Source organism: Suncus etruscus, chromosome 17, assembly GCF_024139225.1.
Source record: "Suncus etruscus isolate mSunEtr1 chromosome 17, mSunEtr1.pri.cur, whole genome shotgun sequence".
Taxonomy (NCBI): Eukaryota; Metazoa; Chordata; class Mammalia; order Eulipotyphla; family Soricidae; genus Suncus; species Suncus etruscus.
In genome coordinates this window covers 13389170-13414330 of record NC_064864.1, presented here as the reverse complement: position 1 = coordinate 13414330, position 25161 = coordinate 13389170, and the positions used below count along the sequence as shown (strand labels likewise).

Here is a 25161-nt window from a genome sequence, read left to right as displayed (position 1 = left end):
AAAGGGGAAGGAGGGAGAAAGAGAGGGAAAGAGGAAGTGAGGCAGGAAAGGAGGGAGGAATGGATGATGGAAGATGCAAAGATACTGGATTAAAAATAGATTATTTGGACTCCCATCTTCTTATAAATTAAAAAAAAAGCAACTCAATATTTAAGTATTTAACTCCAAATTTTATAGCAATTTCCAAACATTTGTGATATCCTGAATTGAATTCCTGGGAGTTCCCCACAAACTTGGATGTAGAATTTGTGAGTAACATCACCAATGTCTTCTGAAAATTACTATACTGGTTCTAAAAATAAGGCCATATATTTTTTACTATGCAGAACTGCACAGCAAAGTGAGTATACTGTTTTGTCTGTATCTGTCATTAAAAAGGGGAAAAGAAAGAAGTAGCCAACTGTATAAAACAGATCTGTTCCTTTATCATACTAGTCAAGGTGCAAAAATATTGGTTGTTTCTGTGAAAATAATGGAAGGGGAACAACACTTATATTGAGACATCCGAATGGTAAAATTTAAATAAAGAGGATTTTTAAAAGTTAGTTGTTATACATGTAAAAACTGTGTCTGAAGCCTTATGTCACCGCCCATACTATTTTATTTGAAGTCTTTTTTCCCTGAACATAAATCTGTTCCTCTGCCTTTTATATTCTTATTAAAAACTCAGCTTACAGTAATTCTTATAAAAAAAAACAACTCAAAGGCTTAACTCAGAATACATAGTAAGCTATTTTTGTTCCTACAGTACTCTGAAAATGCCACTTCAATAGATTTATGAGTGTTCTTATCAGTGCCCCCAACTATACTTATAAACTCTTTAAAGATTGGCTTTCTATAGGCCTACCATCAATCACTGCGCACCATGTGGCTTTAAAACTTACAAACTTACTGTCTCGTAGTTCTGTACAAGACATATTGCATTGCCTTAAATCAAACGTAGACGGGTTTCATGCTCTTTAAATGAGGTCTAAGAGAGAATGCATTACTTCCGTTATCTAGCTTCTTGAAGCAGTTCAATTTTATTGAGTTAAGGTCATAACTCTGCTTCAAAGTTATGAAAAGCCAACTAAGTTCTTATTTTGCATGACTCTCATTTTCTTCATACTTAGATTTTCCACCGTTTCTGAATTACCTGCATCAGTCTATCATTTTTTTGACCCTAGAGATTAAATTGGTTGCACTAGATGGCATTGTTCTTGCAAAAATAGAACAGCATAAAAGAAAAATTTGATTTTATCAAATTATGATACTTCTGGATGACAAAATAAACCATTAGAATAACATGACAACCTATCAATTAGAGGACAACATAATTATTCCTTCAGTATGTTAATTTTTTCTATAAAAACATAAAAAGGCTAAAAATCAAGATATATAAAGTACTCACTAAACTACTAAACATAAAAAAAGCAAAAACTCATCAACAAATGGGGAACAGTTGAATAGACACCTCAACAATGAAGACATACAGTTTACATTTAGGCTTTGTAAAATTAATAAATATATGTAGCTAGCAGAAAATAAAATAAAATTATGAGATAATCCCTCAGACCAGAACACAATAAACTGTTTTTTTGTTGTTTTTTTTTTTTGTTTTCCGGGCCACACCCATTTAATGCTCAGGGGTTACTCCTGGCTAAGCCCTCAGAAATTGCCCCTGACTTGGGGGGACCATATGGAACACCGGGGAATAGAACCGCAAACTGTGGTCACCACGAAGAGTTGTGAATGCAGTAAGGGAAATAACTACACTAACAACTAGCATGACAATTTTAAAAAATGAGAGAAGTAAAATGCTGTCATGAATACAGGTAGGGCTGGGGGTGGGGGCATTGGTGGTGGGAAGGATGCACTAGTGAATGGGGGGGGTGTCCTTTTTATAACTGAAACCCAACTACAAAAGTGTTTGTAATCATGGTGCTTAAATATATTACTTAAATCATAAAAACACATTATAACAAAAAGAAGTCCAGTTTTTACTACAAAAAATATCTCCCTATTCATGTAGGACACTATATTGTCCCATAGAGGCTACTTTGTAGGTTGTGGTGATGATTGGTTCTCTGAATTTATTAAGTGTCTTTATTGAGTAATTGGAATACTGATAAAAGATATTCACAATAAACTTAGATAATATATCAAAATATAATAGTAACAATAATCAATATTTTCATTGTTATATCTAGTATTTTCTACAATAATTCTAATGGACAAAATATAGCATTCGATTTTTTCTTGATTATGGTTTTCTCTTCTCTATTTAAAGTGTAATAACTAATTAAAATATTAATTAATACTTATTATAATACTCAACATTTATTAAATGGGTTTTATATGCTAGTATTTTGCAGATTTCTATACTCTATTCTCACTGTGCATGTGTGTGTATGTTGCAAGTCATAGATGCACTATTTTATTTCACAAGTCTATATATTAATATAAATATTTGTAATTACTGATTTCCAAGGCAATTCTGCGGTTGTGGAGGACTGCAATAAAAAAGAATACTTTCCAAAATCATAGGGAGACTAGCTTTATATTAGAGACCAATTTAAAATGATCCAAATCAGTAAGACAGCTGGAGTACTTGGATGTGATATAGGTCATAGATAATAAAGCTAGTAAATGAAAGAAAAGCTGGTATAATCCATTCATAAATTGGATGGTAAAGGAAGGAGTTATTAAAAATAATACCTTTGAACTTTAAGATAAATCGGTGTCATCAAAAGATGAGAGGTAAATCATGCAGATTTCAGGGTATAGGACCTTTATCGATGCTAGATGTGGGAGTGAAGGACTTCGAGATGTGGCAGCGCTGAGGGGTTACTCAAGGCTCTTCGTAAAAAATTTGCTCCTGGCAGCTCTGGGGACCAGGTGGGATACAGGGAATTGGACCATGATTCTGGTTGGTTCTGGTTTGCGCCTACAAGGTAAATGCCCTACTGCTGTGTTATTACTCAGGCCTCCAATCAACCCACTTCAATATACCATTTGTGTCTTTGAGCCTATTGGAGTAATTACTGAGTAAAGAGCCAACATTTTTAGTTGTGGCTCCCAAAATAAAACAAATAAACAAAGAATAGGAAATAGATATGTTGATGTTTTTGCATGTCCATAAATAAGTTTATAAATAAAATTTAGGATGATGCTACAAATACTCTTGTTAATGTTGAAAATCTTAATATCTAATATTTAGCAAGTGGGGTAGTAATGCAATTTTTAAAATATGGAAAGGCAGTAAAGAAGTAATAGCTCATGCTTCAGATGCCGCTCACTGAACTTTTGACCCCTGCCATTTCATGGTACTGAGAGCATACTTTGCATTTTGAAGGAGATGTGACCCTGAAAGTCAATGTGTAGGATTGTTAAGAGGCCACCAAACTGCAAGATTTGAGCAATATTACAACTTTGTGTTGTTTTATCATTGGCTGAGAATATTAAGAGGATTGTGACCAACTCCTAGAGCCCTTCAGCCTCCACAAAATATTTTTGAGGATCTTAACACAAATTATTCAGTATTTTTTGTGTCTCCATAAATAACTACACTAGATTTTTATTATGTATATAAGTCTTTTATTTTATATATATTTATACTTATTTATATAATTATTTTTTATTTATATGTATATAAGTTTTTTATTTGTATTGAATATTTCTTTTTTTAATACCTCATTGGACTGATATATTCTTATTGATCTATTGCTTCCTCTAAATTGTAACTCCATAAAAGTTAATTTAGCAAAATAAAAACTGTTTTATAGTACTTAAACTGGTAAAAGAATAACAGTATCCAAATGTATTTTAGATACATAAACACACTATTTAAAGAACATTACAAAGAGAAAAAATATTAAGAATTGGAACTTTTTAATTGTCATTAAATTTTACAAAGTTTTGTTGAAATGATGACTATTCATACAAAAATAAACACTATTGTTGCATAATAATGGATATTAGAATAGCCAAATCTATAGCAGTCATCAGGAAGGTAGTCTAATATATAGTCAATAAATGTCAGTATCAAGAAATTTAGAGAAAAAGGTGGCAAAAAGGTAGATCAATAATGCTATTTCTTGAAAATGGAAGTTGTAGGATGTGTCGAGAAAGTAGTCATTGGAACTTTAGAAAGTACATTTTTAGTAAGGCTCTGAGAAAAGCCAAATTGCAGAGCTTAAGGGAATTGGTAAAGAAATCACAAGAATAGTATAGAGATTTGACAGAAACAACAAGAAAGAAAAGCCACACTATCATAAATTGCCTGAGTCATTTTTTTGTAATCAGGCAAGACCATAATAAAGTTTTGCTCAAAGTCTACTTAAAACAGTGAAAGCAAATTCTGACATTTTACTTAGATAGGAATTGACCATGTTTTTACAACCGATTGACAATTTTAAGATTATTGTAATGAAACAAAAATCCTCATCGTCTATAACTAATTTTGCCTGTAATTCTGGGGAATTAAATCACAACTCAATTTTAGATTTTAGTTTTTAAAGTCATTTCTTGTAGTTAGGGCATACACCTGGAATGTTGCTTGGGTTTGTTCACACTAGGGTGGATCATGAGGCAGAACCAAATCAAAAGTTCTAACAATTGAGACATATCCTTATGCATGAATTTTATTCTAATTCCTTTAACTCCCACAGCAACGGGATAAATGAGAGTATTGATACTTATTATAAGGCAACTTGGTAAATAATATCTGTGTGTTTGTTTCTAGATTGTGTTATGTATGTATAGCAGAAGAGTGTAACAAATAAAATCTCGTGTTATATTTATCAGATATTTTAAAACCATACTTTATTATTTTTGCTCTCAACTCTAGCTTTAGAAAATAGAGATGGGTTTCAAGTGGTATTTGTTGCTAGAAAAAAATGGCAAGAAAATAAAAGGCACAAGATAAGGGCTCAGGGATGCCAATGCTTACTTTCTGAACTAGCTTATTGGAAACTTGCTGAAAGAAAAAACTGCCATATGCTTTCATTTACACAGAATCTAAATCCATTTTGGGGATTCAGGCATCTATAAAAACACTCACACCTTCAGAAAAATAAAACAAATGCAAGTGCAGAATAAAGCTTAGAAAGGATATATTTAAACAATCATGTGGAGATTAATGAAGATAATTAGGGAAAATCTCTTATCTTAATAAATATTTAAATATTCAAGATGTAGGGCATTTGCCTTGCATACCCTAACTTAGGATGGACTGCGGCTTGATTCCTGGTGTCCCATATGGTTCTCCTAGCCAGGAGCGATTTTGAGCACATAGCCAGGAATAACCCTTGAGTATAACCGGGTATGGCCTAAAGAACCAAAAAAAAAGTGTGTGTATGTATATACATATACATATATGTATTTTCCAGAGTATAAGAAGATTTTTTAACCCATGAAAAACTACTTAAAAGTGTGGGTCATCTTATATGGCTGTATACTGCATGCTGAAAATTACTCCAGCTTCAGTGACTAGTGATCTGCCTCCCTCTTTCTGCCGCATCCCATCCAGCTGCCAGGCATCATCATTCAGTCCTCTGCTTGTCCTGATTCATCTTTCAGGGCACACAGAGGAGCTGAGTTACCAAGCGCTGCATCCCATCCAGCCGCCAGGTATAATTTGCTGGTATGCAGCTTTCAGGTGCTCAGTCTTCTGTTCAGGTTTGATGGAACACAGAGGAGGCACTCTGTCTCCATCTGGCTGTCTGATTAATCACTGCACCCCAGCCAACTGCTCTTGGAGGAGCCCTCTCCCAGTTCTCAATGTAGATCATTGTTTTATGTTTATATGCTTGATGACAAATAGCCTAATGTTTATGTGACATTTTTCCAGTTAAGTGCTTGCATGATAAGCATTTGAATTAAAACTTCTATATTGAAATCAAATCTTACGTTTTTTAATTTTCATTTGGCATGCATTAAAAGAGAGGTAGTCTTATATGGCTAATATAGCCCAAACCCTTTTAACAAGAAAAGTAGGGGGTTGTCCTATACTTCCAATAGTCTTATATGCCGGAAAAATATACATATACATATATATATTCAAGGCAACTTTTCTTTATCGCCATCATATTCAAAGTGTCATATAATAATGTGATATTGGCAAGATTCACAAATTGTGTAACTTATAAAGTTCTAATAAAAGGGACATTCAGAAATTTTAGTTTGCCTAGATAATATACAACAACATTATTACATAAACTTTAATCTGTTCAAAGTATTTTCTTAAAAATATGGAATAATGGGGCCAGAGAGATAGTATGGAGGTAATGGTTTGCATTGCATGCAGAAGGACGGTGGTTTGAATCTCAGCATTTCATATGGTCCCTGAGCCTGCCAGGAGCAATATCTGAGTGTAGAGTCAGGAGTAACCCTTGAGTGCTGCCAGATGTGACCCAAAAGATATGGAATAAGTTAAGGGGTACATGGGTAATATTTGCAACTAATTTAAAGATGAGGGTCCAGAGAGTTTATTTAGTAGGTATGATGTCTGTTTTGAGTGTGGTTTTTTAGACTTAATCTCTGGCTTCCCATATAGTCCAGAAAGCACCACCAGGTGCTTCCTGAGAAAAGAAACAAAAATAACTTTGAAGCATCACTTGGTGTGACTCCAAAACAAAATGGAACACAAGATTAAAGTTTTTAAAAGGAAAAATAAATCATGTTATTTTAATTTTTCCTAGGTAAGACTTATGCATGTATACATTTCTGTGTGAATGCATTTATTTTCACATTTATCTTCTATACTTTAAAAATAATATTAAATTAGCATTTGTAAAATTTCAGAGATATATTTATTAAAATTTCTTACATTTAGTCGTTATATATTCAAAATAAAAAAGCACTGACAGAACTTTATAAGAGAAATATGTTCAATTCCATCCAAAAATGAAGAGAAATGCTGACCAGACTCTTTCTGAAAGAATAAATACAAATGGTCAAAAGGCATATGAAAAATGCTCTATATCACTAATAATCAGGAAAATAAATGTCAAAAGATAGTAAAAAAAAAATTCTCACCGCAGAGAGGCTGCTAGTTATCAAAAAGAAGAATATCAACCAGTGATGAAGTAGATGTAGGAGAAAGGGGACCTCATGGCAATTTTAACAGGAAGACAATATAAACATTCCAAAAAAAATGCAGTTGAACTTCCTTATATATTCCAGCAATTGCAATTCTGAAAATCTACTCCAAAGACCAAAAAGTACAATGCAGAAAGACATCTCATCTGAAGTATGTTCATTGCAGCACTATAAACAATAGCTAAAATCTTAAACATAACGAAGTGCCTAAGAACAGATGATTGAATAAATAAAATATGGGGAATATTTCACAGAACAATATTACTCAGCCTAAATAAATGTAGTCATTATTACTAGTATATATATATATATATATAGTCATGTAATTTACTGATCCATGAATGAATCTGTAGAGTTTCACACTGAGTGAAATAAATCAGGAGACAGATACAGAATAAAACATGAGGTATACAAAGACATATAGTAGAGAAATAACTAACCTCTGAAGCTCACAGAAAGGGAAATCAGAGAACTTGCCCTTAGAAAGCTTTCAACTGTGAGCTGAAGGCATAGGACAGGATGGGACCATTATGACAATGATAGAGGATACTAATCACTCTGAAGGGAGATAAAGTGATATGCTTGATATGTTCCTATCAGTAAGAGTATTATAAAGCATCTCACCTAATAGGAAAAACAAAAAAGAATAAAACTGCCTATCATGGAGGTAAGCTATGTGGAAGGACATCAGAAAGGAAACTGGAGACATTGGAGAAGCCAAGTAAACACTGGTGAAGGAATGGATTTTGAAATATTGGACACTCAAAAATATCATATATAACATTGCCATTCTTGATGATAGAATTAAAAGAAGATGGACCCCACAAAAAAACAAATAGTTAATCATTTACTTTTAACACAGAAAAATTTCTGTATTATATATGGTCAAAATATCTTTATCAGAGAAAAGTATTATGCATTAAATTCAAAACTACCAAAATTAAAAAATTGATTTTAAAACATATTTAGTACAATTATTGAATGACAATAAATTCCCTACATTTAAAATATCCCAGTTCTGATATCAGGTTTGCTTAGATAACAGTGCCCTTTGCAGCAGATTTTATTAGCCTGGAAGTATCTGTTAATACAATTATTTAATTAAGGGACTGGTTTAATAGAGTAGAAGGTAAGGCAATTTCCTTGCATGCACTGTCTATGGTCCCACTAGTCCCGTAGGAGTGATCTCTAAGTGCAGCACCAGGAGTAAGCCCTGAGGACAAGATATGACGTGTCTTTCTCTGCCATCCACATAAGTCATTTAAACACTTTATAGGGAGAGGTATATTGAACAATATTTTTATATGACACTGAAAAGGAAGAAACGTTTTGGTCAGAACATAGTCTGCTCACTGGGTTGTAGTATATCCCTGAAATTTCGTGCTAAATATTAGAATATAAATACTATCATTTTATAAGTTTTACTAACATAAATCAGTGAAGTCTCCTATGTAAAATCTGGAAATAATATAAAAAATGAAGTATCTGGACTTAAGGACTAAACCTTAGATCATAATTAACTGAATGATAGGTCTATCATAGCTGGTCTTTCAATGTTAACTAAAAAGAAAACATGAAAATAAATTGGAGTTGCTACCAAACATTAGTTTCTCTTTAATATATAAACTCTTCAAGCACAAAGCATATGATATAGTTATTAGTACTTTAAAATATAATTCATCAAAATTAGTTATCAATTGGTTAATCCAAAAACAAAATAAGTACAATAAACAGAACAAAATGCTCATTTTTAAATAAAAATAAACTTATTTAAAAATAATAATTATTAAGCCTAACAAAGATCAAACAAAATGTGAACATAGTTATATATCAAATATTGTGCTAAATTGAAAGAAATCAGACTTCAAAGTTGTGTTTTGTGATGTAACTTAGCCTCAAAATGTGTTATTTCTTGTTCTTTTGTCTTTGCCCCATATTTGGCTGTTCTCAAAATATACTCCTAGTTCTTTTCAAGGATTTCTCCTGATGGTGCTAGGGGAACCGTATATGGTTAAAGCAACAGGGATTGACCTAATGCTAGCTTTTTTTTGTTGTTGTTGGTTTTTGGTTTTTGGTTTTGGGGTCACACCCAGCAGTGCTCAGAAATCGCTCCTGTCATTTTCGGGGGACCATATGGGATGCCAGGATTTGAACCACCGTCCTTCTGCATGTAAGGCAAACGCCCTATCTCCATGCTATTTCTCTGGCCCCCTGATCTAATGCTAGCTTTTGCAAGCACCTTACCTGATATATTATTTCTCTTAAGCAGGAAAATATTTCTTTTGTTTGGTAAAAAAGGTATTCAATTTATATAGTTGTTCTGTTTGTTTTAGATATAAAGATTTCATACATATAAAATGTATATATTAATATGAATTTTGTTATTAAAGGACAATCAGGACAAGATTAAATTTGACTTTCAGGCTTAAGTTCTGCCAAGCATAATGTTTTATTCATAATTTATGTATGTTGATCTTTTAATGATGCATAGTATCCCATTAGTATATATATCATAAATTCTTAATCCATACATCTGTAGATGGGCATGTATTATTGCCTATTGTATTAAGTGCAATGATAAACATTATTGTGAAGAGATATTATTGAATTCATGTATTTTGGGATATATGCAAATATATGACATTGAATTCTAATTTATTCCCTTAATTTTTTTTGTTTGTTTGTTTTTGGGTCACACCCGGCAGCGCTCAGGGGTTACTCCTGACTCTGCACTCAGAAATCGCCCCTGGCAGGCACAGAGGACCATATGGGATGCCCGGATTCGAACTACCATCCTTCTGCATGAAAGGCAAACACCTTACTTTCATGCTATCTCTCCGGCCCCAAATTCTAATTTACTCCTTAAAAAATCTTTTATTGGTTGTTCAACTACTATGATCCGTTTTGGTGGAGTCGTGATGTGAAAGGAATCTTCATTTACAAGTCTAGCAAAATGGGATATTTTCCCAATAGGAATAGGAATGAAAGAGATGGATCTATTGGTGATTTTGTGGTATTGAAATTATGTGCATGAGAAACTATTATTCATGGTTTGTAAACCATAGAATCAAAATTAAAATTTAATTAAATGTGTATATAAGAATCTAACACATATAAGATCTCTGACTTCCACATACACATATTTGCATAAACATTATTTTAAAATTTTGAAGGTACTTTTATACATTATTTTAAATTTTGAAGGTACTTTCAATGTCTCCTATATAACACATGTTTGTGTTAACTAATAAATCTTTTTTTGTGTTACTATAAGTATTTATAATATGAACAATTTGAAAATGCAGAGAAAGTAATAAAAATAAAAATAAAACATACTCATAAGCAACATGCTATTTTCCTGTCAGCATCTTCTTCCCTTTAACTTATCATTCATTTTTAAATTCAAATAAAATGTAAAGAACAATTGCTTTGTAAAACTTACATTATTTACAAAAAAGTATATTTTTATTCTGCATAATATACAATAAAGCAGATGGGATTGCTTTTGAATATTTCCCAATTCACCATAATCCATCTGAATTTCTTGCACATATAACCCCTACTAAAAATTGTCATGAAAAGAATGCAGTCAATATAGGTAAAATATAAATTCAAATATCACTTATTGTGTGGCAGAAAAGAAGACATTATAAACCAACAATTATACATTTTTAATTTTTGATACATATCTAAATCCTAAAATTTTAAATTTAATATATATTATCATTCTTACATATTGTATTACATAAAATATAGTAATGAAACAAATGAAATAGCTATAATGGAATAGCCATTAACATGTAATAAAAATCAGTATTTAATATAAATAGTTATGACTAAATACTTATTCTAAAAGTTAATAAAGAAAATTCAGCTATAAAATATTAGATTTCTAAATCTACACAAAGTTTTTATATAACTCTTATCCACTGCTGGTGGGAATGCCATCTAGTTTAACCTTTATGGAAAGCAATATGGAGATTCCTCCAAAAACTGTAAATCGTGCTCCCATATAATTCAGCTATAACACTCCTAGGAATATACCCTAGGAACACAAAAATACAATACAAAAATCTCTTCCTTACACCTATATTCATTGCAGCACTATTTACCATAGCAAGACTCTGGAAACAGCCAAAATACTCTTCAACAGATGAATGGCTAAAGAAACTGTGGTACATATATACAATGGAATATTATGCAGCTGTCAGGAAAGATGAAGTCATGAAATTTACCTATACATGGATGTACATGGAATCTATTATGCTGAGTGAAATAAGTCATAGAGAGAGAGAGAGTGAGAGAGAGAGAGAGAATGATCTCACTCATCTATGGGTTTTAAGAAAAATGAAAGACATTCTTGCAATAATAACTTTCAGACACAAAGGAGAAAAGAGCTGGAAGTTCCAGCTCACCTCATGAAGCTCACCACAAACAGGAATGAGTTTAGTTAGAGAAATACATATGTTTTGAACTATCCTAATAATGAGAATGTACGAGGGAAATAGAAAGCCTGTCTAGAGTACAGGCGGGGGTTGGCTGGGGAGGAGGGAGATTTGGGACATTGGTTATGGGAATGTTGTATTGGTGATGGGTGGTATTCTTTACATGACTGAAACCCAAACACAATCATGTATGTAATCAAGGTGTTTAAATAAAATATATAAAAAATTTTTCATGATATTAAAATATTGAGCAATAAAATATTTAAATTTAATTTAATTAGAGGATTTTGCATATTTCATTTTAAATGAAGTTTTATTAAATTAAGGTATTCATTTAATTATTTATAGTACCTTAAACTAAATAGGACAAGACTTGTAAAAGTATAGAAAATATCTTAATTTGAAAAATCAAGATTTTCATACTAATATCTGTAGAGTAATTTACAATTGTCGATTTTTAACAACCTCAAGTTCCTTACTGTGTGGATAAATGAGTTTTCAATTATGATAATGATTAAACTATGGCAAAATGTATATTTTGGCTTTTCCTTTTTCTCTAATACCTTTATGTTTATAACATCTTTTTCTTCTATTTGTCTTAATATAATGACTTAACGTCTTGAATAAATTAATATAATAAATTTATGCTTCCTTCTTAATATTCCTGATTGATACTTTTTGTTTTAGTTGTGTTTTATTAAGTTCTGAACTTAGTTTTTCATTCTAAGGCTAATAGTTTTGATGGTTTGAAATAAAAATAAACCTCAAGAGTAATTTAAATCATGTTTCATTGAATTATTAAATAAAAATAATGTTAGAATTCCCTAATAGAGAATTCCCTTAGCATCCTAGAAAAAGGTGTGTTGAGCTAGTGTTGGGATATATAAGTATTAAAGAATGGTGAGAGTTTTTTATTAAAAAAATTTTATAGAAGGGCCAGAGAGATAACATGGAGGTAAGACGTTTGCCTTGCGTACAGAAGGGCGGTGGTTTGAATCCCAGCATCCCATTTGGTTCCCTGAGCCTGACAGGAGTCATTTCTGAGCGTAGAGCCAGGAGTAACCCCTGAGTTCTGCCGGGTGTGACACACACACATACACAAAATTATAAAATGCTAAAATCATAAAAACAAGCAAAAACCACTTCTCTGTCGTAATTACTAATCTTTCCTAAAAATTAATCTTTAACTCGAAGAAAAGAACTGTGAATGACTTCGAATGGTGGTTAATATAGTCACCCACAAATGTTGTGCTTTATGAGACAATAATACTTTACATGATTACTTGATTTATATAATTCTAGTCTGCTTTATCATATAGAGTATGTGATAGAAAACTACCTGATAATTTTATTTTGGAGGTTATGAGAGTAACTTTAGAAACAATCAAAAGCTATAATGAGCCTATTAAGGAAATCAATTTATAGCATTGCAAGTCAAGTCAGGAGCAATTTCTGTTGATAACCTAGTTCACTTAAAGTATAGGATTTTTGAATGTTTAATGATTAAACGAAGCACTGGCAGTAAATTCCCTGCTCTGAAAGCACCAGCTACAAATAAAATGAAAATTCTGGATAACACTTAAAAGTATTAGCTGAAAAAAAGGCTAAGAAATAAGAAGTTACATGCCTTACATATGAAAGGCTTTGACTCAGAACCTTGCAATTGCGAATATAAAATTGATATACTGAATTTTATCTATTATATGGACATGATTTAAAATGCATTACTTGGGGAGAAGGAAAATAAAATATTATTTCATAAAATACTTTCTTAAATTCCATTGATTTATATAATTTTTATCAATATAGCAGATACAGGCTTTCTTGAATTTTACTTTTAAAATTTAGGTTTAAACTGCATTTTTATAATTCTGATACATACCAGTAATATAAACATCAAATTTAGGTGTATTAAAATGCTCTTATAATTAATGGAAGTTTTTTTTTTTTCTTTTTTTCCCTACATCTGGTGGTGTGCTGGAGTTAGAACTGGCTTTGAACTCAGGGATCATTCCAGAAGGTGCATGCAGAATGATAAGAGATTCTGGGGTTCAAACCTGAGTTTGTTGTGTACAATGCAAATGCCGTACCTATTGTGGTATCATTCTCACTGCACTAACGGACTTTTTAAGGAAGTAAGCTGTTTGGTTTTTAGGAAAATATTTGCACATATGATTTTTTTCTATAAACTCCAAATGAGGGCTATTATTTTCCAGCTATGATAGACTTGGAATGTTTCAAAGGGCGAATAATTTAAATACAATTATGATAAAGTCTAATAAACTCACTCAACATGATGTCATTCAATTTATCTAAGAAAAACATTAATAATGCATCACTGACTGTTAATAAGAATTACTAAGAGCTGAACAGTAATGAGATGACAACTCTTCTTCTTCCCCAAAGAGAAAAATTTATATAAAATAAAAATAACAGAATGGAGGGGGGGCGCTAAAGTGATAGCACAGTGGTCGGGCGGCCTTGTACATGCTAACATTGGAAGAACCAGAGTCAATTTCCCAGCATTCCACTGGCCTCCTAAGTCTGCCATCTGCCAGGAGAGATATCTGGTACAGAGCTAGGAGTAATCCTTGAATATTGCCAGGTATGATAGAAAAAACAAATCCAATATATATATATATATATGCCAGAATGTAAAATATTGTTTTCTTGAATAGAAAACTTCTGGATGGAGGACTTTGTTTAGTAGTTTCATATATTACATGTCAAGTGTTCTAACTATACTCACATGCTGAAAGGTAAATTCTTACAATTCTGAAAAATTCAAAAACAGATCTGTTTATAAAGGTCACGGCAGATACAGCACAGTGAATGGTCTCCAAGGAGTTTCATGAGAAAGATGTATTCCTAAAGTGACTGATATATGATTAAGAAAAACCTCAGAAAGTTTAATATCAAATCTTTTGCAACATATTTTATTTTGAAAAATATATATATTTTTCCTTTTTCCCACACACAGCTGTGCTCAGGGGCTACCACTGGATCTATACAGTAGGATCACTCCTAATGGATTTAAGATCAAACCCTATGGCCTTGTTCAAAGAGTGTGCCCTTACCATTGTATTTTTATCTTTTGACAAGATATTTAAATCTTTAATTTCTGTTCAAAACTAAAAAAAGAAAAAAAGAAAAAATACCCAATTAAAGTCCTAAAAGTAATGTAATTTTAAGTGTCTATATTTTGGCAGAAAGATCTTTTCTGAGAAATCTTTATGTATCATATTTATATATTTCATATTTTAAGCTTTACTCAAGGCTATTCATTGTATTCTTAATATTTATTTAATACACTGTACCTCGTGTTTATTTTTACAGCATTTACTCATTGTCTCCATAAAAGTGAATTAAAGTTCAAACATAGGTCTTCCAACCAAGTACAACACTCACTAAGAAACCAAACACTTTTCAGTTAGATTACTCTAATGAAAAGAAATTAATCTACAGTACTACCAACTTTGAAAAAAATGCATGACAAATTAGCATCATTATTTCATGGGTTTCATTTCAATTTTAAAACAGAAGTACTGGCTAAAGGCCAGATCAAAGAGCAACCTTACCATCATCATACTGTCCCAGGCAGATTGTGAAGAGAGATCCTAAAAGAATCCCAGAAGCTATGCATTTCCAAAGACAAAACTGTTGTAACATCTTCTGTCAAATTCTACTCAGAGTTGATCTGGAATTACATGAAAAGAAAGAAACAGTTGACAAGTTCATTAATCTTCAATAAGCAAACAACTGTCACAGCCAAGAACAGCTTTGAACACTTCAGACTTAATTACCTGTACCACATTATGCTTTAACGAAGTAGCACACTTGTTTAACACAAGGAAACTTTTTATCTACAAGAATTTGCAGACAAGTATTCTCTAAGGAAAGACGTCGTTTCTGGATTATTCTTTTTCATTTTGCAAAGGAACACACTGAGAATGTAACACTGAGAATAATCACAACGTTGCCTTTTGTTTTTATTGAGATCCTAATAATGAATCAAATATTAATCAATTGAAGTTATTAAACTTATTACAATCGTGTTTGTAATCACGGTGTTTAAAAATATATTATTAAAATTAAATGTATTTGACTTAAATAGATTATTAAATAAACTTATTTTGATATTCTTAAAAATAAATTTATTTTGCAATTATATAGGAAAAATTAGCAAACAATTTGATATGGTAAAATAGCTATTGGATCATATATAAAATTTCAAATAGATGTTTGTGGGTTTTGTTTGTTTGTTTGTTTGTTTTTTGCACAACACCTGGCTGTGTTTAGTAGTTTATCTTGGCTCTGCACTCAGCAATTGCTTTTGGCAGGCTGCGGGGGACCATATGGGATGCCTGAGATCGAAACCAGGTCTATCTCAAGTCTGCCAATAAAGGCAAAAGCCCTATTGCTGTGCTATCTCTCCGGATCCTCTCAAATAAGAATTTGTTTTAGATAAATATGTAGGAAAAATTCACCATTAAATTTTTTATTTCTTTTTTATAAAATGATGAAAATAATACTTAACTATGCCAAGTAACTAGTTGATATACCATTATTTTTTCTCACAGGTCTCTATTTTTTCTTCTTTTCTTTTTTTTTTTTTGATTTTTTTTGGCCACACCCAGTGGCACTCCGGGGTTACTTCTGATTCTGTGCTCAAAAATCACTCCTGGCAGACTTGGGGATCATATGGGATACTAGGGATCAAACCCGCATCTTCCCTATGTCAGCTACGTGCAAGGCAAAAGCCCTACCATTGTGCTAGCACCCCAACCCTCACATCGCTCTTTTGATGCGTTTTAATGGCATTTATTTTAAGTTATCTTTTTTTTATCTCAACAACTTCATTGCAAGTAAATGGATGGATGAAGGAGAATGTCTTTATAAACTGAATACACCGTCCATTTAAATGCTCAAAATGATCCTGATAGTAGCTCATTATGCTACAAACATGGAAACTGTTATTTGAGAATTTTACACTTGAATGTCCTTAGGAGGTAAATAGAAGAGTAAGATTCATAGTCATATAGAGATAGAAAGAGATAGAGGGTGAGACAGAGAGTAGAATATTATCTGATAAACTGGATTTCACATTTTGGGAGAATGTCAGAGCTATCAGTGCTCAAAGGCTACTCCCATATTAGAGTTAGCTAAATTTAAGTTGTTCCTGGTAAAGCTAAGAAATTTTAGGGTCCCAGAGACTAAACCACACTCAGGAATATGCAAGGCAAAAATTCCTTAAACCTTTGAATATCACTCTAACCACTTCAGAGTTGTTTGGGGATATGCAATTGTTTAATAAACCTTTGTCACTATTTAACAAATGGAGATGTAAACAAGTATTGTGGCATGGCTTCTTCTTGTCTTTACAATAGCATAGATATAAATATTAATCTCTAATTGCTCCATATTTACTTCAGATGACTGTCCAACACCTTGTTTGATTGCCCCTTTCTGGTGAGACATTTTATTCTGATGTCCTCTAGTTTAAGATTTCTACCCAATAATCCAACCACCTATAAAGAACTATTGTAGTATACAAAGAAAATAATTAGTTTTTAAACAATTTTTCACCAATATTACATAAAGCTTTTTAAATCATATTTATTTGTAAAACTGCATGAGTGAATCTAATTTACTGTAAGAATTATTCAAAGTATAATTTCTTATTTTTTTGCATTCATGGCATACATGGACCCTAATGTTCAAGGGCACTACTTAATTATGCATATTTTAGTGGAAACTCTATTTTTGTGGTTTGTTATTGTTTTCAAAATAAAAGACTAATGGGATCTTCTTTCTATCTGACCTTCACACATTTTTTTCTCCTAATTGTTAAGTGAATCAGAATCTTATCTTTTTATTACTTCCCAGAGATGGCCTAAAGAGAAGATGCACATTAGATATTAAGAGAAAATAATAATAAATTCTTGGAAAGAAAAGAAAAATAAAAGCTATTAAGGATGCTACTGTATAAAGGTGTCTGGGTAATTGCTTTAAATCCAATCATTTCAAATCCCTAGTTATATGATTTTGAGAAGACTAAATAGTAGCTCTCACTCACTTTCTATTAGCATGCAGATAAATTTGCACCTATGACTAATTTATTTTGATGATCAAGAAAACAAATTACTCTCAATGTGTTTACGCTGGTATCTCCATATTATAAAGGAACACTTCATAATGTTGAATGTGAATATTTTGATTTAAGATATAACGTATCAAATGGTTGGTTAAAATTTATCTTTTCTCAATTAAACATTAGCATCCATTCTGATTTGACTTGAAATCTCTCCAGGCATCCATTTGAAGGTAAGTGACTCTTTGGGGAGAAATCAAGTTTATTGGATCAAAGTTACAAACCGGTGAATGCCTGAAGATGTATTGGACATTTGTCAACCTGAAATCTAATTTATACACACTGGGTAGATCACAAGCCAAATCAGAATTGATCAAAATTTGGGAGCTTTTATTAGCAGGACATGATTGCTCTCTCAAGCACAGCAGATTCAGGAAGACAGCCCTGATATTAGTTACTGACAGTTTTTATAGCTAATGCAATTGAGAAAAATACTGAACAAGAAGGCCAAATACAGAAGCTTTGTACTTAGCAGTTGGCAATTTTTTTCTCTACTTCCTGGCACACGATTCCTTGCTCTATGTCCTAGACCCTTCACCTTCACCTGCCCTCTTATATTTGAGTATTTGCCCTTATTTTTCCCCTGATTTCCCTCTTATTTCAAAATGCTTGTTAACTTTTTTGATTCAGCCTCTTGCCTCGGTTTATAGCTATGGACCATCCGACTGGATTTAGACTACAGATTACTTAAAGCTCTTTCTGCTAGCTTTTCTTCCTTAGATAACTATATCATCATAATATATATCTGTATATTGGTCCATGGACTGGCACTTTTAAACACTGTGGTAAAAGTTGTTAATTTTTCATTAGCCGTGGACTAGCAGTTGAAGAACACTTTTTATTTTAAAGCTAATGGAGTATCTTTCCTTTGACTATCTTATACAAGTTTCATTCTGTACAAATTATAGAAAGATATTTTCCAGCATACAAGATAGAAATACTTGTTCTATCTAAAAATTTTTCTACAATATAATCAAACTTTATAGCAGAGTTTTCTCTATTAAATTTTAGAGATAGATATTGACAATATATTAGTGCAAATGAGGTAGAAGGGTAAGGATATGCCTTTCTTGCATGTAGCAGACCCCTGGTCTAATTCTCAGCACCTTATCATCCCTGGAAAATCCCTAGATACAGACCTGGAGGTTCTAAGCACTACTTTGGTAGCTGATGAATTGACAGGTCCAGAGGAAGAAAACTACACTCTGTCTTTCAGGCCCTTACTAGGAAGTACTGACCTGGTGGGCATAGTAACAGGGAGGTGCCCCAGGTTTCCAAAACACCATTTAGGATATCTCCCTCTCAAATGCCAATTAATATTTGTAAGATGCTGGGCAAAAAACCCAGCTATCTAATCCACAAAAATAGAGACAATCAGAGCTTTTTTATAAACCATCAAATTTGTGTGTGATTTATTTTAACAATAGAACATTAATATATGAGAGGATTTAATAAAAATATATGTATGTAAAATTATCAATCAATTTAGGGATTGTATTAAAATTTTGATGATGAGTGATTATAAAATTGTGGGTGTTAGTGAAGATGGAAAACAAGGAAGGTATTAAATGAAACAAAATAATGAACTGAATTACTGTTTCAATGAAATGAAATGTGAAAAAATCTTTCAGAAATTGGGTACAACTAATATTATCTGTAAAAGTTTCTTATGTGAGATGCACATTGATATATGCTATACTACAGTATTTTTCCTAGAATTTTTGGTAAAAGAAATTAATAATGAAAGTACTTATGAATAGTATAAATGGTTCTAATTGCCTTGGTTTATTTTCTTGAATTAGTAGTTAAGTTCCCATATGATGCTTATTTGATTAAGATATATTTTATATCTGTTTTGGAATGATAAGCATGACATGATTATATAAATTTTTAGAATAAAATATAAGTATATAATGACATAAAATAGCTTAGTTATATTTCTAAACAAATACCTCCTTATCTGCTATTGTATTAATTTTTACAATCTATAATCAATCTATAAATACACTTTATTGTTTTTCTCTAGACTTTTTCATTACAGCACACTATAATTTAGTTCATTTATATTGCATGCATATTAATAGAAGTAAAAACATTAGCAAATGCATTGTCATGAAAAAATATGATGCACAAACACATTGTCAACTGCTATAGTTAATAAGAAATTTTCTTAGTCATATGTGGAAAATTATGCAACTTTTTCTTTTGTTTAGACTGTAGAAACATCCAATTTGTCAAATAAGCATATAATATACAATATATCAAATTTTATTTACAAAATGTAGCTTTATACTACAATAATATAAAACTATAAAGTTAAGACAACTTATTATATTTATCAATTATATTCTATACAAGCAAATATAAAATTTAGCTTAAAATATTGTCATGTTTATCATTTTAAATTTCTATTTATTGACTTACTTATATATTATTTTAGTTTTAGGGCCACATCTGGCAGTGATCTGAGATTATATTTAGTAGTGCTCAAGGGGCTATATATAGTGTTGGAAATTCAAACCTGGGTTGGTTTCATGCAAGTCAGACACCCTATTGCCTGCAGAATCTATTTTGTACTTATGTATTTTTCAGAAATATCTGTATAAAATTTATTTGTATTAAAAATCTTATTTTGTCTCCTCATTTTCTCATTTGAAAAATATGTTCTAGAATTCATTCACATTAGATATTTGCTTTATTCATTGCCAAAGGCTTGGCAGGAATAAGTTTTAAATAATAGTCATTTAATTATATTGAAAATTTAGGATAATAGATTTGTGAGTTCTAATTTTAAGAAATAATTACAAGTGCTTAATGACATGTCAAATAGTAATCTTTACATTTTCAACTAGTTATATATCTGTACTCATTAAAATATTGGAAAATCAGAAATACATGCCATCTTATTACATACAGTAACTTATTGTAGAAAATATTGTTTACAATGCTGATATGAATCAGAGATACACAAGAGTGACATTATTGGGAAACTTGTCATTTAATTAATGACATTTTATATTATCATTAATAAATATGAAATTCCCAAACTAAAATAAATCCTAAGACAAAATTATATTTTATAGTGCAAATTTTATACTACATGTATATGTGATTTTATTTATATTAATTATTTAGTTTTTATGTATAAGAAATTTAAAACATATTGAATACTAAAAGATTTTAAATAATTTGATATTTAAAAGTACATCTATCTTTGGCCATCTTTTTTATCATAATGAACAAATATTTGAAAATTGATAAGCATTATTTATAGTACATGTTTTACTCATTCTAAATAGGGATGTGGTATGTGGGATATGGTATGTAAAGTTTAGACTCATTTTAATTTTTTGAAGTTGTAGCCCAAGCAGTGCTCAGGGTTCTCCCAGAGCCACAACTACAATACTCAGAAGCCTTCAAAATTATACTCAATAGTGCTCAGATGGCAGGTAGAAAATCAAAGTCAGTGACTTATATATGCAATGCACGGTCTCAACCCCTAGACAACATTTCATACATTATTTTGCATGTTAATTGTAGGAAATTTTAGGGAAAATTTTAAGATGATTGACTTAGGATGCACATACTTAATCTGGATTTAGAAAATTCTAATAACAACTACATGCATTGGATAGAATCAAAAAGTTTAATATTTAAATTCAAATATTAGTTGCTAAAATTTTTTTGATAACTATGATTTTACTTTGTACTTTATTTTTCACTTCTTATTTAGTTTCTTATTTGTCTAGTTCCTATCTATATGATTGTGTTTGGAAATGGGGGTCAGACTGCACTTACTCTGAGTTAAGTACTTAGCAATCTCTGCTGATAGTACTTAGAGTACTTTGAAGTGCTCTGGATTGATCCAGAGTAGTCTACTTGTGTGATAATGCCTTAACTTCTATCCTATCTCTCCTGTCCTATTTTATTTGGATTAAATGTCCAAAATAGATAAAATCATCTTTGTATACTAGTGCAAAGACTCTGTCATTCTCTTATTTTGACACTTTATTTCCAATGAATGAAATCACCTGATATTTGTTGGAGTTCTAATTTGGTTTATACAATCCCCTCCAAATACAACCACATTTTGCAAACTGATGTGCCTTAACTTCCTCCAAATAATGCCAAAATCATCATATAGATTTAATAAATTCTCACTAAAATAAAAAAATTCAAGGACTTTGAACGAACTCTAAGTAAAATTCATAAAGTACCATAGAACTCCACTAATATCATGGCTGCTTTAAAATACCTATAGAAGGTATTTTGTTTTCTGGATGAATTTTTCTATAAAGCTCTTCTAATTAAAACTGTGTGTTGGGGCTGGGAAAGTGGCGCTACAGGTAAGGTGTCTGCCTTGCAAGTGCTAGCGTAGGACGGACGGAGGTTCGATCCCCCGGCGTCCCATATGGTCCCCCCAAGCCAGGAGCGATTTCTGAGCTCATAGCCAGGAGTAACCCCTGAGCATCAAATGGGTATGGCACAAAAACCAAACCAAAACAGAACTGTGTGTTACTGGAATAAGAAACACTTGAAAAACAATGGAAAAGTAACAAGAGTTCTGTCTTTTCCCATCGCAATTGGGAGATGTGTATTTTTTTTTTAATTCTAGATATAGACGTTTGAGAGATTTTCAAATTACTTTATGAGTAGATTAACCTTTTTGTTGTCATTTTATGTAATTATCTAAGGAAATAAGCACAAGATCTTTTTATTTGACTATCTGGATCCTTTTAAGAAATTCTGAATCATATTTATCTTCTGAGATATTTGCATAAATATTAACAGAAGATAGGAACTCAATAACAAAAAATTAGTACAATATATGCAGATAAGGAAGTATTTGTTTAAAAATATAGCTAAGCTAGTTTATGCCATTATATGATTATATTTTATTCTACAACTTTACATAATAATGTTATGTTTATCATTCCAAAACAGATTAAAATATGAAGATGAACAATTTAGATTATTAAAAGAAGTAATTGTGAAAGCCATTTAGGCCCTTCATTGCTGCTTAAAATAATTATAAAAAAGGCACAAAATAATTTCTTTTATTTTTTTATCTATGTTTTTGAATTTTTTGGGGGGTGTGGATATTGAGGTTGATGTTTCTAATTTTATTTTATTTTACTTTATCTTTTTCTTTCTTTATGCACTCTGGCATGTTTTTACTTCAGAACCGAGACTATTATGTAGTTCTTGTGTTTATTGCTTTAGTGCTCACTGGATATTTTATATAATATATCTTTTTTGTATTGTTGTGGTGTTTCAATTTTTTTTTCATTTCCTCTCTCAAATTGAGGTTGAAAGCCTCTAGAATGACCCCACTCATTTTCGGTTTATTTGATTTTTACCCCATTTTGTTGCTTTTCTTTTCTTCAAACAAAACCACATAATTTGAACTATCTAGTTCCGCCTCTCAAATAGAGGAGGAAATAAGGGTGGGTACCAGGATTAAACAGATGTACGATCACTAAGTAGGAAGCTAGACACAGAGGGGACCACTTATTTTAGCGGCCTGAGGGGTGAGGGTGGGGGATATGGGATGCAGGATGGGAACAGGGGTGGAGGGAGGACAAATATGGTGATGGGAATTCCCCCTGATTCAATGTTAATATGTACCTAGAATATTACTGTGGAAGATATGTAAGTTAATATGGTCAAAATAAAAACTATTATATAAAATAATTGTGATCATCATTATGTTTCATAAGACTATATTTTAGTACACTGCTGAGTTGTATTCTTTCATAAAGACATCATAGTAAATAAAAATAATAAAAATACAATCTATGTCAACTCATGTTTAATTGATATGTTCTAAAGAATTAAAAATGTATACTACCATGAATATTCGGATGTTAAATATAAAGTATTAAATTAAAAAGACAACATAACAAATATTTGACTATTGTGTTGAAAACAAAATGAGTACAAATTAAGTGAATTAATTTACAGGATGAAAGTACGTATGAGAACATAAATAATAAAATTTTTCTGCTTAATTAACATTCTTATTCAATTAAGCTATAATCACTTTAAAAGAAAAAATGTCCCCTTGGAATTATTGCTGAAGTTCAAAGTTTCAATATTTTAATTACTACTCATAAAGCATGCAGAAAAACTTTTCAAAACTATGAAGTCTGTTTTTACATGAATCAGCAACGTAGTTCTCTCAGAAAAATATCATTAAAGAGTACTAAATTAATGGCTAAAAACTTTTTCTTACTTCCCAGATTTTGAGATGAGCAAATACATAAGAAAGGTGTTATGAATCAGAAGAAATAAAAATTCCATAACCACTAATATGTAATATCAAGTAAAGGAATATTTATTAATATTGGTTTATGTAGATTAACCTTATATTGTTGATTTTGTGATTATTAAAGAAAATATGCATAAGATTTCTTTATTTGATTATTTTGATACGGTCTCTCTGCTTTTCTTAATTTTAATAAGAAATTTTGATTCATATTTATCAATATATTAAGTCAAATATAATCGTTGAGAGGTAATAGCTAAACTTAAGATGGAGAAGAGAGCTGATAAGAGATACTTCTATTAGGTTGCCTGTATTATTAAATTTTAGTAAACAATTGCTTAAAGTAGCTATCAGTATCATAAGAACATATGAAAATATTTTAAATTGATAAAGACAACATAAAATATTTTAATTGTTATAAAATTAGACAATTTTGAAATGTAAACTACCATAGTGGCTTGAAAAATAGCACAGTGGTTAAAATGCACGGTTTTTAGATGTTCAGCCCAGTTTCAATCCTAGGACACCAGAGTATCATAGAGACCACTGGAATGATATCTGATTGTGGATACAAGTCACATCTGAATATTACAGAATGTACTCCCTAACCAGAATTAAAACAAACTACTGCTAGCATATTTGTAGAAAGAAAAATACACTATTTTACCAGAGAATTGTTGATAAGAGGTAGTATATGCATTTTAATATTAATTATACAATTTTAAATCATGCATATTTATTTATTTATTTATTTATTTATTTATTTATTTATTTATTTATTTATTGGGGCGACCACATCTAACATTTTTCAGGAGTTACTCCTGGGTTTTCATGTATGAATTACTCCTAGTGGGCTCTAAAGAAAGTATTTGATGCCAAGGATCAAGCTTGTCGTAAATCTCTGGCTTTCATTTATTTTTGTAAGTAGAAATTAGCCAGAGAATATATAATTGCATGTGTTATTTGTCCTTTTAAATCTTGGGTTTGGATTGAAAGTGTTCCAAAATACCAATCACATAATCAAAAGTTTTTAAGTTCTTTCTATATATTTGGGTAAGAGTACTAGCATCATGTCCAACAGGATAGTTTGTTTTTTTTTTAGCTTTGGTTCTTTCCATTATTTTATTATTTTTGTTATATTAAAATAAAGTATATTATAATTGTGTTGGCATTATTATCTTGGAGATTATTGTATGGAAGAAAAGCATTAATTTTGT

At 31.1% G+C, this 25161-nt stretch overlaps 1 protein-coding gene across 1 annotated transcript in view; it reads right to left on the bottom strand.

The window, feature by feature from the left end:
* PCDH15 (protocadherin related 15) overlaps positions 1–25161 on the bottom strand; it is a 1226762-nt gene that overhangs the window by 547106 nt on the left and 654495 nt on the right. Inside the window, exon 4 of the mRNA XM_049790532.1 lies at positions 15104–15222. Coding sequence (XP_049646489.1) covers positions 15104–15194 — 91 coding nt within the window. The 5' untranslated portion in view covers positions 15195–15222. The remainder of the gene's footprint in view (positions 1–15103; positions 15223–25161) is intronic.